General features: G+C 41.7%; 1 protein-coding gene and 1 pseudogene across 1 annotated transcript; one reads left to right on the top strand and one right to left on the bottom strand.

Moving 5' to 3' along the window:
- Positions 1–2,537: 2,537 nt before the first annotated feature.
- LOC124082815 (large ribosomal subunit protein eL19-like) lies at positions 2,538–3,115 on the bottom strand (annotated as a pseudogene).
- Positions 3,116–10,945: 7,830 nt separating this feature from the next.
- Positions 10,946–13,185, top strand: Cartpt (CART prepropeptide). The gene is made up of 3 exons (XM_046426441.2): positions 10,946–11,269; positions 11,694–11,777; positions 12,632–13,185. Exons 1-3 carry the CDS (start codon positions 11,111–11,113, stop codon positions 12,737–12,739), a joined length of 351 nt encoding a protein of 116 aa, XP_046282397.1. The 5' UTR covers positions 10,946–11,110; the 3' UTR covers positions 12,740–13,185.
- The last annotated feature ends 1,517 nt before the right edge of the window (positions 13,186–14,702 follow it).

Raw genomic sequence — 14,702 nt, 5'->3', positions numbered from 1 at the left:
CATGTCCAGGCACCTGAAGGATCCTGCTGGTCACTGCAGGAGTGGATTCTCCCAGCTTCCTCCTGGGGAGTGTTTCCACCTGCTTTACCCGAGCACCACCCTGGGCCAAGTGAATCAGTATTTCTGAGGGTGAGGCCTGTACCAGTGTTATTTGAAAAGCTCCCCAGGTGGTTATAATCTGCAGCCAAGCTAGGAACCTCTGCTTTAGGGGTTTCCCTAAATAGCACCCTGTGTCAGAAAAATGGGGTCCTGAGGTCTTACATGCAAAATTGCTATTTTATTCATCTCCCAGCCCCTCTTGGGTGTCTCCATTCACCTCATCCTGACTTGCTCAAGTGTAATGGAGTCTTTATAACTTTTAGGTCTATGCCTGGAGAGCTAAGGCATGTTTTTACTGAATTCAGAGTGGGCAAAGGAGAGAAGATGAGAAAGGAACAGAGAATTAAATTTTCCTTAGCAATGATTTGAGTACAAGACTGTCTTACGACAAATCTTCAGATTGCTAGGAAACAGATAATGACATATAGAAGTGACTTGCTTGTTTTATGTGCACATTCGTTTCAGATATAAAACACATAATAAAAAAATAAATCAAATTTGACATTTTTCTTTAAAGTCTTTTTCATTCCCCGAGGAGAAATGTCATTAGCAAACATGGGGAGACATTGGTTCTCTGTGGGTATCTGATGGCTGCTGTGGGCAGAAATATAGTTAGAGTCCATGCCAACCTCTGCTGCAGGGTGCTGGGCAAAGGCCATGCCCATCAGTGATGCCTTTACCCAGGGCTCCTCTGGCCAAGAGTGCAAATGGCAGAAAATGGTATTTGCATCTGGGGAGAAAACTTCATAAATGTTTACAGCTGTGGCTCCTCCAGGGTCTCTTCTTAGTCAGGCATGGTGGATTTTGTGTCAGTGCAGAGTGAGACCTTTGCTCTTTCATCACTCAAAAGGCCTAGAAGGGCCTCTTCTGTCTTTCTAGGGAGCAGATCTCCCATGGGGCACTCAGGGGAAGCTCAGTTCAAAGTTTAAGGTCTTCATCACAATATGGCCAGTCTTGTCACACATTTGGAAAGTCAATGCTTGCACTTAACCTTTTTTTTTCTTCAGCTTCCAGTAAAAAAAAAAAAAACAACTTGGTTTTTCAAGGAATTAGGAGTTCTGGATTATTAGGGAATTTAAAAAATAATATCTAAAAAAGTTTATTTACTTCTCTTTTGCTCCCTCTTTTTTCCACTTTCTGTTAACAATGGTAAGATCAATAAAATGCAGGAAGAATGTAAATCAGAAAAGCACTTGGTTATCAAATGATCTAGATCCAATCTTCTCATCTGCAGTAGGATCTGGATTCAGTTGCTTAAGTGATCAGTTTTATCACCTATGGAAGTGGGAACACAATACCTCCTCAAGGTCAGTATAAATGAGTCTTTCATCAAGGTTTGAGGACTTATTAATATTTGGAGGACTTATTTCACTGCATGCCGGGCACTCTTGGAGAGCCCCTTGGAGTATGTTCATGACCACTTTAAATGAACCACTTAAACCATCCTGGTCCAGCCTTGGAGCTGTTTGTGTTTTACAAGGAAAGGATATTGGGAGCCTCAAAAACTTGGCCTTAGAGATCCTTGTAGGGCAAACTATGCTCCCTGGCACCTCACTAGGCAATGCAAAGTTCCCCTCAGCAGTAATGTTTAACCAGGAGGTTTTATCAGTGGGCTTATATCAGAATCACTTGGATCTGCTTTTTAAACCACTTGAGCTGGACTGCCCTTCTGGTACCTCAAATTTTAGGAGTGGGGTAGAAGCATATGTTCTTTGTTGCACAAAGATTTCTGCTGATTCAGATATTTCCACTTCAGGCTGGGAACCTGAAATTTTGTCCCTAAGGGTAAATTTAAGAGTCTTTCTATCTGGCCTCCCATTTGATGCACAATGTGTCAGAGATGTCTGGTCTTAATGTCATCTGATGAATTTAGGTGGATGAGTAGTGACTTCAGCATTCTGTAGGATGCCTGGGGTGACCCTGAAAAAAGAGATTTTATCTTGGCAGTCCCTTGCCAATAACACCTTTCTCTTCTCTGCTCAAAGAATTCTACCCATCAAAGCCTAGTTCATATCATGACCTACCTTTTTGACTGCCCCAGACCAAAAAGCTTGCCTTCTCTGCACTTTTAATTCATTCACTGTCTGGATGATTTATTTAACAATTCAGTTAGTGATCGATGTCCTAGCTTCTGTTTCAGTTGAAAGCAATTTATCTTGTATTGCTATTTAACTTTTCACTTATCTCTGTCTAGTGGAAATAGCAGTGATCTGAAATTTAGTTCTGAACTTATTGCTAACTGTGTATGCTAGGCAAAGTATTTAACCTTTCTGAGCTTCAAAACTCTAGTTATAAAATTCCATAATTCTCTTTTTCACCTTACCACTTAAACTTAGTTTTTTATATTATTCTAATTTTTTTGACAAAGTCTTATTTTATTTCAATGACTGATCTATGTAATCACAGAGGCCACTATGTAGAGACATGGGAGGGGAGCTTTATTTCTTGGTCTCTTCCTCTTTGGACAGTCTTAACAACCTTCTCCATCTTGGCCTGGAGGTGCTCCTCACAATGCTTGCAGGACTTATACCTGTGGGCCTCTGATCTTGGCTTGATCAGCTGGGAACTTCCTGTGGGCTTTGTCTGCCTTCAGTTTGTGAAGGTGTTCCCTGAGAATTCTCTTATTTCTGAACATATTCCTCTTTGCCTTCAGGTACGGGCTGTGATACATGTGGCTATCAATCTTAGATTCCTGCTATCTCCCGAGCAACCTGTGCAGAATCTGCATCCTCCTCCCCCAAGGTCACCTTCTCTGGTATTTGAGCATTGGCTTTTCCTTTTGCTTAGCTATGCCCATATGCCTGTCCTTCCAAAGAATCAAGGTATTTCTCCGGCATGGAGCCTGGGAATGGGCAGTCACAGGCTTGCAAATGATCAGCCTAGCTTTGGTCAGCCTCTGGATCTGCTGATGGGAGTTGCCATTGGCAATTTCTTTGGGCTTATTGGGGTCCCAGCAGAACTTCAGTTTGCTGAAGTACAGGACACTGGAGGTGAACCTCTTTTGAAGCCTGAGCATACCTGTGTCTGTGGCATTAAAAGGAAAGAATTCTATTTTATTTGTTGATAGAATCATTGTGGTAGGCAGTTGGTAGCATGGTTTCCAATGACCTCTGTCCCCTGGTATTCATACTCTTGTGTCTCCCCTACCCTTGACTGCAGGCTGAACCTAGTGAACAGAATATGCCAAAAGTGATGGAATGTCAGTGATGAGGTTAGAAGAGATTGTGACTTCTCTTTTGCTATTATTTTCTCCAGTCTCTTCTTACATGCTCACCTCAATAGAGGAAGCAATTTGGAAAAGGATGACCCCTGGTCAAGAGTCAGCAAATAACTGAGGCCTCAGTCTAACAGCCCGTGATAACTGGGTTATCATGAAAGTGAGTCTTGCCCCAGTTGACTCCTGAGATGCCTGCAGCCCCAGTCATTGACACCTTGTGATTGCAATCTTGTGAGAGACCCTGGGCTGGCACCTTAACTGCAGCCTCATGACAGATTCTAAAGCAGAGGACCCAGCTAAGCCACGCCTAAATTCGTGACTCACAGAAATAGTGAGATACTAAATGTGTGCTATTTCAAACCACAAAGTTTTGGGGTAATTTGTTATGCAACATAGATAATTAATACTATCTATGAGATGGGTTGATGGAAACACAGATGTCTTTAATTAGTCAGATTCAATGAAATTATTCTCCAGCAACGAATGTCTGCAAAATCTCAGTGGCTTACATCCACAAGAGTCTATTCCTTACTTAAACTATCTGTCTATCAAAAGTTGGTTGAAGATGTCCACAATGTTTTCCCTCTAGAACCCAGGCTGACAGAGCTGCTTCTATCTGCTAATCATCCTGGCAGAAATTTTTTAAAAAGGCAGGACAAAGTATGCTTTGGCTTTTGGAGCTTCCCCATGGAAAGGACACCTCAAATGTCCACTTATATTTCATGAGCCAAAAAGCTTGTCATATAGTCACATATAAGTTTAACAGGGTTTGCAAAAGTATAGTACTCCTCCAGAGAGGGTCTGAAAATATTTGTGAACACAGTGCACCATATTTTGGGCCAGAGGGTGTAGTAGTCACTGACTGCCATGACATTCAGAAAAGAGAAGGAATAGCTCTCATCCTCATATGAGTGTAGCGGCCCCAGAGCCTAAGAGAACAGAACATGATCGAAGAGCTATCTTTCCTAGAGATGGGTAGAAAATTAAGGGGGAATGATACAATAAGAGAAATGGAAGGTTTTTTTTTTATACCATCCCCATAATCTCCACTGTCACTTTGCTAATCTCTTTCCCTGCAAAACAGTGCATTCAATATGACAAGGGCAGCTTCAAGACATGTCCCCTGGAATCCCCTCTTCTGATTGGTTAAATTGCCTTCATTAAGGCCTTTAAGCTTTGTCTGTATAGAAATTTAAGCACTTCCCTTCTCTACAATCCTGTTCATAAAGCTAACCTGGATTTTCAAACAACTATTTTGCAGCAATCAATTAACAGAAGAGGAAATTTTGTTAAATGTCCTTGGACAAACCCGCCATTCTCATCTTTAGTCTTCTCAAAATCCCACTCTAATCCTGAGTAATAAACACAGTTCCTGTGGGATTTCTGCAAATGTTGGAGGAGCTTAAGGAATGGTCACTAGCCCATCTATCTCAAAGGCCTTACTAGGAGGCTTTAGAGAGGTAGCAAGATGGGAAGTTCAGAGACATGAAAGCCAATACATCTAACTGGCAGTGCTGGAGAGGGCGGGACCTGACTTAGCTGGCTCACTAAGTCCCCATGATAGATCCACTGTTAAAATGAGAGCCATATGAAACTTCAGCTGACACACAGCAGAAAAATGTCAGGGCTAGAGATTCCCTAAAAGATAAAGGAGAGACTAGTTGATGATCCTTCTTCCTATAAAATATACTTTTGCCTGCAGGTCCTACATGATCTTTGGATCATGCCAGATGGTATTCTGTTTCTCTTGAGGCTATAGTTTATGTCAAAAGAAATAGACTTCATCTAGATGAGTTCTGAAGGAAGCATGAAAGAGACCAGAATTCTGGTTTTAAAAGTGACCTCGGATGCCACCCAAGCTGAACTCCTGCCCAACACAGAAATCACTTCTCTACCATCAGAATGTCCTGGGGTTTGGTAATCAGAGAGAGATTTTTAAGCTTTCTGAATTCTTTAGGCTCTGATCCTCTTCTGGTTCTCTTTCCATACTGCACCATGAAGAATGTGAGGGAAAGGCAGCACAGTAGAAGTCTGTGACAAGGCTGTTAGAGACATTACCTCTTCCGAGTGACACAGCAAGTTTTGTAATTGGGGATGTTTTTTTCATCTTGCAACTGAACTGCATTAAAATATCAAAGGAACCATTAAGAGAGCCCATCGTCTGTACTTCAGAAATTCCACTTCTGAAAGTGATTATCTGTTCAACAAGTTTACCCCTCTCTGGCACATTTCTTTTCCTGATTTGAGGATGATAATGGTGTTTCTAGGTAGTAAATAGGCAGTGCTCCTAAGCTGTTCAGTTAAGCTAATTGTTCATTTTACTGAATAGTCATTTAGGTGGCATTTATAGTTTACCTTTCATTTCATAGCAATAAACTTTCCTTGATATGTCTTGTATCAGGTTCTATACTAAGTGCTGGGAGTACAAAAGGGATTAGATACATTGTTTGCCTTAAGGATTTCCTTGTCCAGCAAGTGAGTTAGATATGCAATCACATAATACATGAGGTGTGTTAATAAATATATGTATAAAGACCTCTGGAAACAAAAGCAAGGCAGACCTGGTGGCATGACAGAACTGTGGATGAGGAAAGATTCAGGTTTCCTCGTGAGTTTAACAAACAAGATTTTTAGATGTTCACAATATGGCAAGAACATTTAAGGCACAGGGAAGAGCATAGAGCAAGGCAGATTATGTGAATGACAGTACTATTCTGTAATATTTGTATTCCAGCAGGCACATGTTAACACTGCACTTCTTAGTCCTTTGACTTTGTTAGGTCCACATGACTTGTTCAGGCTCCTGAGTTGGTAGCAAAGGGAAGGATCACTATTGGGTCCAGTCTTGCTCATTCAAGACTGTCCAGCGCTGCTTTTTCCTTTGGAAACAAAACCAGCAACTTTAGATGTGGCTGTTCTGTTGGTCTGGGTCTCTGTGTGGCTGCGAAGAACAGAACACCCCATCAACTCTTGATACACATGTAATATGAGTGAGAAAATAGACTTGTGTTTTTCCCAAGTCCCTGAGATTTGGGAGTTGTTTATTAAAGCAGCAGAACCTAGTCTATCCTTCCAATTCAATGAAAAAAATCAAGAAATAATTATGGTATACCTGTAAAATAAAATATAAGATGTGATAAGACTTGGGAGTTGGGAGTGAAGGAGAATGAGCTTGGAAACATATTCAGGGCCATATTATAAGAAACTTTGACATCAGCTTAGAAGTTGACCTGAACCTACAGGCAATAAATAGTCATTGAAGCTTCAAAATTGCTCTCTATTAAGCCATATGGTTAATTTGGGGGGTATCCCATTGGCTGCTTTACTGCTAACACTCTAATTTCTACAAGCTTGGGACCTCTGGATCAAGGTAGGTTAGAGGAGAAGTTGGGGATAACCATGGCATAGGAAGGGCGTGTTAAATGTGCCCCTCCATCTGCACTGCTACAGCAAGTATGCTATGCTGGGATCCAGGGAAAGTTTTTCTTGCCCTGAGGTAAGTTTCTCTTGCCTCGTGAAGCTTCTCTATTCTGACAGGGGACACTTTTCTTAGGCTAGACTTTGTAGGTTAAAAAAAAAAAAGCTTGCTTTCAGGGTTAGTATTTGAAAAATGGAATTCTTTGGCTTCATCTATGTTTCTACCTCCTGTTCAGTGAATTGAAGTTTTGAAACTATCTGTTGCCACTCTCAACTTTTTATATTTTACTGATCTTGTTTCCCATGACACTTCCTCATCCCTACAACCTAGCTATCCAGAGCACTCCTGAAACAGTATTAGAAGTAAAGCAGCCAATTAGGATACCCCAAGAAATTAGCCACATGGCGTAACAGAAAGCAATTTTGAAGCTTCAAAGACTTTTAAAAATTCAAGCGTTTAACTGAAAGCTTAAAACACTTAATGAAAAGGTTTACCTAATTTTCCTTGCTTTGCTTCTTCAAAAGACTGCCTGCAAAACACATGTTCTTCACTACTACATCTCTAACATCCCATCAATTAGCCCCAATTCCAAGTCTCCTTTACTTGCAGATCACTATCTTCCAGATAGTAATGAAGATGTTTAGCTAGAACACAGCAAATAGCAGTTCCTTTGGGAAACTATGAATTCAAAGTTGGTAAACAGAAGATAAATGTCAAAGGGAATTAATCCCTCTTCCAGAAGCAAGGAGGGTGGAAAGCAGATCACGTAGAAATGAAAAGAGTGCCACCTAAGAGCTTACAGATGTGTACTAACGAGAACAGAGTACTGTTTAACTTGGAGGAAAGTGCAGCTAACATAAGTAAAGAGACAGTCTTAAATACAAATATTTAAGAGTTCAATGAAATTGAATTTTACTGTTGAACAAGACGTGGTCGGGAGTGAACATTTGAACACTCTGACAATCTAAAAGGTCAGTGTTATTTTGGGCTGTATAGGAAAAAATTATTCAAAATTGAAGAAGAGAGGGAGAGAGAAATACTGAAACTTGGGAAAGACATAATTTTGGTGTCTCATTGCCATGACCTTCTAATGATCTTGGTGAAATATAGACTAACCTCTATATTTTCAGGGAGTTTTGACCAAAGCCAAGGTAGTCTCTGCACTCTTGCCAAGTTACAGATCAATTAATGGGTTATTTTTATAGTGAAAGTTTTAAAGTTCCAAGAGATAGACATGAGTAAGAAGAGGTTTTCTCAACCTTTTAAATTTTCTTCTCAGAGAGCAGAATGTTATAAGTAGATCTTACTGGCGCCAATTTCTTGGCTCTCGGATGATGAGATTTCTCTATTTGAGCTATTTCAAAGAGCAGAACTGGAGGCCTACTCTATCTTAGGAAGAGTGATTAAGAGAGGTTTGCCCACAGTAAATCTCTATAGACATATGTTGGTTTTTGCTTCTCTTGTGAGGTGACCTGCTTTCCTTTCCTATATCTGGGATGAGAAGCAGTGATTAAATTCAATTTTGACTTATTTTAGCATGGGGCATAAAAAGTGCAATTTTCCCTCTAATGGAATCATGACAAAATAGCAAGAATATAGAAATTCTCCTGACAGGACATGATGTAGACTGTGATGCATCTCATACTTTTGACTAAAGTTATAACTTACATAAATTGTCTTTGGGAAGAAAATGGCCAAAGCAGCTTTACTGTACCATCCTTCCTCAAGACTGTTTATAAATTTATTCTGTTCAAGAGGGGAAAAAATTTTGATATGTAAATGCTCAATCCTTGTTTCACAGGATTGTCCTAGAGTCCTTTACCCAATCCCTCAATTAAACATAGTCTTCTTACATGAAGATAATTACACCAACAGAACATCAGCAGGATTTGAACTTTCTTTTAAAAAATATCTTTATTTTTTATTTATTTATTTTTATGTGGTACTGAAGATCGAACCCAGGGCCTCACCCATGCAAGGCAAGTGCTCTACCACTGAGCCACAACCCCAGCCCAAGGGTTTGAACTTTCGAGTTGCTTTTTCAATAGAAGTGGTACAAGGGAAAAATCACTATTTGTGTCTAGGAAGGAACTTGAGAGAAGTATTGTATTTGAGATATCCACTTTCTTTGTGGAAGGATAGGCTAAAATTTTATTTGAAGTTATTTTTTTTCTGTAGCATTGATTTTTTTTTATTTTTTAATTTTTTGAGAGAGAGAGAGAGAGAGGAGAGAATGTTAATATTTATTTTTTAGTTTTCTGCGGACACAACATCTTTGTTTGTATGTGGTGCTGAGGATCAAACCCAGGCTGCACACATGCCAGGCGAGCGCGCTACCGCTTGAGCCACATCCCAGCCCAACACTGATTACTTTTAAGATCACTGGAGATAGTTTTGCAGTGAGTGCAAATATTTCTTCCTGTGTGAGGTTTAAATGGTAAAATGTGCTGCCACTGAAGTTTTATTGTGTAAAATCAAAAGGTAAATGTGAAAGGCAGTGATGGGGGAGGGGCTAGATACATTTCAGGATGGATTTAGCCGAAAGAAAATATATTGATGCTGTTAATATGTGTTCTGTTTAGCAGAAGAGAGATTATTTCTTGATTTGTTTCCTACTGTTCATTTGGGTAACAAATACTTGGTAATTGAAGTACATGTATTAATTCTGTTAATGACCCACATACTCAGGTAAACAATACATTTGTGGAAGATTAAATTGATAGATACTTCAGAATAAATACTCATGAACATTTAAAGTAAGATTTAAGTTACAATAAGCAGTGAGCCATTTAGAGATGCAGGAAGACAGTTCCAGGTTAGAAAGGTGCAGAGGCATCAAAGTAGGAATGAGATTGACCTGGTAGAGAACCCAAATGAAGGCCAGTGAGATTGGAATGAAGGCTGCAGCAGAGTGGTATTGCATATGACAGGGTGAAGAATTTAAATTCAACACTTAGTATGAAGAGAAATCAATAGTGCCTAGTAAGGGGGAAAACACTCTGGATGATGGTGAAATATGGATAGAGCAAGGTAAGTGAAGATGGAGTGGGGACTACATGGTAGATGTTAAGTGGGCTGGGCAGATGACCAGGGCTGGAATGATGGGGCTGGAGAGAGTGAATGAGTTCAGGAGTTTTTGAGGGAAAGAGGGTGTGGTAAAAGAAGAAGCCAGGTGGGCAAACAGGTGAGATAGGTGTCTAGGTCTAAGAGGGAAAAACCTCACTTCTCCTACATGAAGTTTAATTTGCATTCTGGCTATAAAGACCCTAACCTTTTAAGAAAAACACTGACTTCATAAGTCACCAAGAACTTGGCTCACCATTGGCTTTTGATCTCTTGAGATATTTCTATAATCAGGAAGGTGTTTTTTGTCACCCCTTCACTTTCTTTCTGGACAGGCTTCATGGGTACCAGGGGTGGAGAGTAAGAGAGGTTCTCTGATGGAGAAATTTGCTCTTGGGAAAAGCTGAGATATTGCACAATACTTGGGCAGTCTCCAAAGGGAAGCTTTGAGTTGTTGTGCTAAGGGCCAGGAGTTTTACAGTTATCTTCCATTTCATCCTCCTGATAACTTTGTGAGGTCTATCTTTTAAATCTGTCTTATGAAAGAAAAGCAAAATCTCAGAGAGGTTCTTTATTCTGTTCTAAGTCATGGAATTTATAAGTCATAGAGGAGGGGACTGGAACCAGAGTCTTATTTTCTGAACTACCCACACTGTTGGTGAATCGGAGTTAGTCTGTTTCTCTCTCTTGTCTTCATTATTACAGCACAGATTCCATCAAAGAACACATCGTGGGGGAGGGCACGATTTCTCTTTCTTTTATGTATGATTTGCCTCTTCTGCCACACAGAGTGCCTAGTCAGCCAACATGCCTGTCTGGAGCAACACCCTCTTCTTGCTGCCACACTAAGGGTCAGGTGAGAGGCAAGGCAGGGCTGAAAAGGTGGATTGTTCAGCTTCCACCAGTGCTAGATGACTAGGTGACCAGAAGGGACTCTTCTTCCTGTGCATTGCCCCGAAGGCTTTTTCTATTACCCAGGTCCCTCCCGCTCTCTATCCTTTATCCCTTTCCCCTTAGCGGCAGCTCAGTCCCCCTGGGGAGCGTTCCTTGCCACTGAGCAGACAGCGTTTGGGGGCACGGGGTCTTGTTCTCTGCTCTAGCCCATCTGAGCGCAGAGCCTCGTTCCCGGGTGCCTGGAGCCCGGCGGGCATTGACGTCAAGCGGTGGCGGAGCGCTGCCGACAGACAGTTGACCTGGGTCCTCCTCCACACCCCCTTCCTTCCTCGCCCCCTCCCTTTCCCCTGCACCCGGGCTCTGGCTCGCTATAAAAGGCGGGAGCGCGGGGCGCCCCAGCAGCGGAGAGTTTCAGCACCATGGAGAGCCCCCGCCTGCGGCTGCTGTCCCTCCTGGGCGCCGCCCTGCTACTGATGCTACCTCTGCTGGGCGCCCGTGCCCAGGAGGACGCTGAGCTCCAGCCCCGAGCCCTGGACATCTACTCCGCCGTGGAGGATGCCTCCCACGAGAAGGAGCTGGTCAGTATTCCCCTCGCCCCGGACCCCCTTGGGCTGCCGCGAGGTCCCTTCTTGTGCACGCATCCCTCCTCTTCGGACCTCTCAGTCCCATTCCCAGAGTCAGAGCACCAGATCTGGGCGCAAAGCCCGGGCGCCCTCTGCCATCTGAACACCGTCTCGAGCTCACAGGCTGTAGGCAATCTGTCGAGCGAGCCCCTCGTTGTCTCTTAGAGCAACGCGAGCCTCGGCGGCTCCGGGACCTGAGGTCAGTACCTAAGACAGCGCCCACTCAGCTCCCGCCCCAGAACATCCTTTTGTCCCCAGAGTCCGAACCCACAGAGTATGCGTGGGTCCCGGGCTCCTTGTAACTAGGGCTGAAAGTGAGCACCTGGGCTGGGCTCACAGCCAAGGCGACAACTTTGGGCTCTGGGGCGGTGTGTTGCAGATTGAAGCGCTGCAGGAAGTCTTGAAGAAGCTGAAGAGTAAACGTATTCCCATCTATGAGAAGAAGTACGGGCAAGTCCCTATGGTAAGGCTCTGGGGTCACCCCTCCCCATGTTTTCCAAGAGAAAACACAGCGCCTTGAATCTTAATCACAACCTCACGGGAGGATGTGGCCGAATAACACAGGTAATGGGTGTGCATTATTCTGTGAGATCCCCTTTGCTTTCACCACCAGTCCTTGTCCCTTGGTCTTTAAGGGCAAGGGTAGGCTATTACAGAAAGGGAACAGCGTTGGCAGGAACCAGTCCTATAATCTGTGTGGGAAGGAGTATTAACTGAAGATGAACTCTTCACCTAGAGAAGAGAAGAATTCCCTGAGTTGGAAGAGCATTTGAATCTACTCAGTTCCTGCTACCCTAATTTCTTCCTGTCTTCCAGAGCACAAGCAGTTTTTCTTTTAAAATTTAAGTTCTGGGGTCAAACACTGAAGCTGGTCATCTTCCATGGATAGCTCAGGGTAACCCCACCCCCCTACTATCTTCCTTCTTGGGATAAGGAAATGGGGGGAAAAAAGGAATAAAGGTTGTGAGAAAGTATAGGTTTATTGTTTATTTCTCAGAAAAGAAAATGGTCTGATTGTTTCTTCCTCTGAATAAACAAGAAAAAGGGCCAGGAAATGGGATCCCTTTGAAAGGTGGAAGAAGGTAGGAGGGGACCAATCATTTAAACTTCTTTAAAAGAAATTTCCTCTCATTGAAATTCTAAGAACAAGTTTCCCTGCGTTTCAGGCCTGACTATACTTAAACCTCTGGTGATGGAGATGGGGTTCAGTCAGTCCTCTCTAGAGGCAGAAATTGCATTGACTGGGAGACTTGCTGGTTGGGTCCCACATGCACTTGCCTGTTGGGACCCCAATGACCACATCTGTGTTGTTTGCAGTGTGACGCTGGAGAGCAGTGTGCAGTTCGAAAAGGAGCCAGGATTGGGAAGCTGTGTGACTGTCCCCGAGGAACCTCCTGCAATTCCTTCCTCTTGAAGTGCTTATGAAGGAGTGTCCATCCTTCACCATATGTCTCCTTTCCCCCTACTGTCCCCAAGAGGATCATGCCTTCATCCCTGGAGTTTGGCTTTAGCAAAAATAAAGTTTGCATTCCCCTCTGAGGGTGAAGGGGCTCTTTTCCTGCTGTTCCAAAATAAAAGAACACATTTGATGTTACTGTGTGAAGGATAATGCCTTGTATGGTGTTGACATGTGTGCAAAGTATTCTTCTCTCATTTTTTTTTTTTGGTCTGACAAACTCTTGTGTACCTTTGTGTAAAGAAGAGGAACTTTGCTTTGAAAATTGTATTTTTGTAAGTGGCATGGCAGAATGAAAATTAGATCTAGTTAATCTTGGTAGAGAACCTCAAAACCTGGAAAATAAATCACTCTAAGCAACATGAATTGAAGCATGTACAAATTATACATAATAAAGTGTTTTTAATAATTGTGCACAAGGCATTTTTGTTTCTTCTATGTAAGTAATTTAAGTAGGAATGATGAGATCAATCATGCTGTTGTTTTCAAAGAGAAATATTTTAAAAATAGCAGTCTATTGGGAGAAAGGCACCTTAGCTCCAAGGAGTTTTGATCATTAATTAGGAGTTTGCCACACCAGCTTTAGTATACTCCAGTGTTCTTTGATTGCTGTGGTTTGAGCTGTGTGTGTGTATGTGTGTGTGTGTGTGTGTGTGAGAGAGAGAGAGAGAGAGAGAGAGGTGTGTGTGTGTGAAAGGAGAGACTATAAGATGGAGATGGCTGAACTTGAGGTGATATTATTTTGTTTACTGAAATCTTTAGCTAGATTCCTTAATTTTAGCCTTAAGGTCTGCCAATATAAAATAACAACTCTGCTTTAAAGGAAACAAGAAATGGTTTATTCTACACCAAACATGAGTGTCCATGTCCTGGGAAAATCGATTCAAGTTGCCTTGAATGAGATGCTCTGAAGTGGAAGAGGTTATTTGAACTTTTATAGCCATAAAACAAAGAAAGACATAAATCAATACATTCAACAAACAAATCAGTGGGGGCATCAGGTAGCTTGGCTACAATAAAATGGTGAAATATTTTCTAGAAGTTTTAGATTTTATCTTACAGCCTTCTTAGCTTTAAGGTTCATGGAGGTTAGAGGTCTTCTAAGCCTAACAATACATTCTGGGAGGTTACCTAATAATCATGAAAATATTAGGTCAGGCACAAAGTTTAAAAGTAAAAGGCATTTTTCTAAAGGGCTTAAGATAGTCCAAGATAATTTTGACTTTGAAAATGGAACATTTCATTTCTCCACAATCACATGATTCTACACAACTGAAGTCAAAAAACTGCAGGAGCTTTAAAATAGATGTGGCTTCTCTGGAGAACTTTAGCAGATCAGGCCAATAAAAGGTCAATTGTTTCATATTTTAGCCACATTAAGAGCAATTTGAAGAATCAGAACTCAAGGCAAGCCCTTGGTAAGAAGATATACATTGATTTTAAAGATGGACTCTTTGGGGGTTGTCTGTACAAAGAAAGGGAAATTGTTTTATCAGGTGCTTTAAGAGTATGAGACCTGTTTGTTTCCACTAGCAAATACACAATCTTGAAGAATTTCTCTATCCCAGGAAAAACAGTCATGTAATTTTCTCAAAATAATAATTTTGAAAGGAACAAACAAAAATTGGTGGGGGCGAATTCAATCCAAGAAATAAAAATACATTCAATGTTTAGTTATACTTTTAAGTGTTTCTGGATGCTCACCTGAGGTCACATTTCAAAGGCTTAAACCAGATTAAGTAACATTTAAGAAGCAGCATCATGAGAGGAACAGATGCTGATGGCTTCCTAATCCTAACACAAGAGGCACCTGAATAACAGTAGATTCAAAAATAAAGCCCCTCACTTATTCTTGGGAAAATGGAGCATGCTGATCGAAAACACTTCACACACCAGAACCATTTGCGGTATTCTTATTATTACTATTAGCAC

Source organism: Marmota monax, unplaced genomic scaffold, assembly GCF_021218885.2.
Source record: "Marmota monax isolate L192 unplaced genomic scaffold, Marmota_monax_Labrador192_F-V1.1 WCK01_AAM20220418_F8-fsc00018, whole genome shotgun sequence".
NCBI lineage: Eukaryota > Metazoa > Chordata > Mammalia > Rodentia > Sciuridae > Marmota > Marmota monax.
Note: the sequence above shows the minus strand (reverse complement) of the source record. Positions and strands in the feature narration are given on the sequence as shown.

Bases quoted from the DNA above. Each gene is read 5' to 3' on its own strand.
- Cartpt (XM_046426441.2), top strand. From the start codon at position 11,111: ATGGAGAGCCCCCGCCTGCGGCTGCTGTCCCTCCTGGGCGCCGCCCTG. The intron at 11,270-11,693 runs GTCAGTATTCCC...GGTGTGTTGCAG, and splicing joins CCTCCCACGAGAAGGAGCTG to ATTGAAGCGCTGCAGGAAGT. The intron at 11,778-12,631 runs GTAAGGCTCTGG...TGTTGTTTGCAG, and splicing joins AGTACGGGCAAGTCCCTATG to TGTGACGCTGGAGAGCAGTG.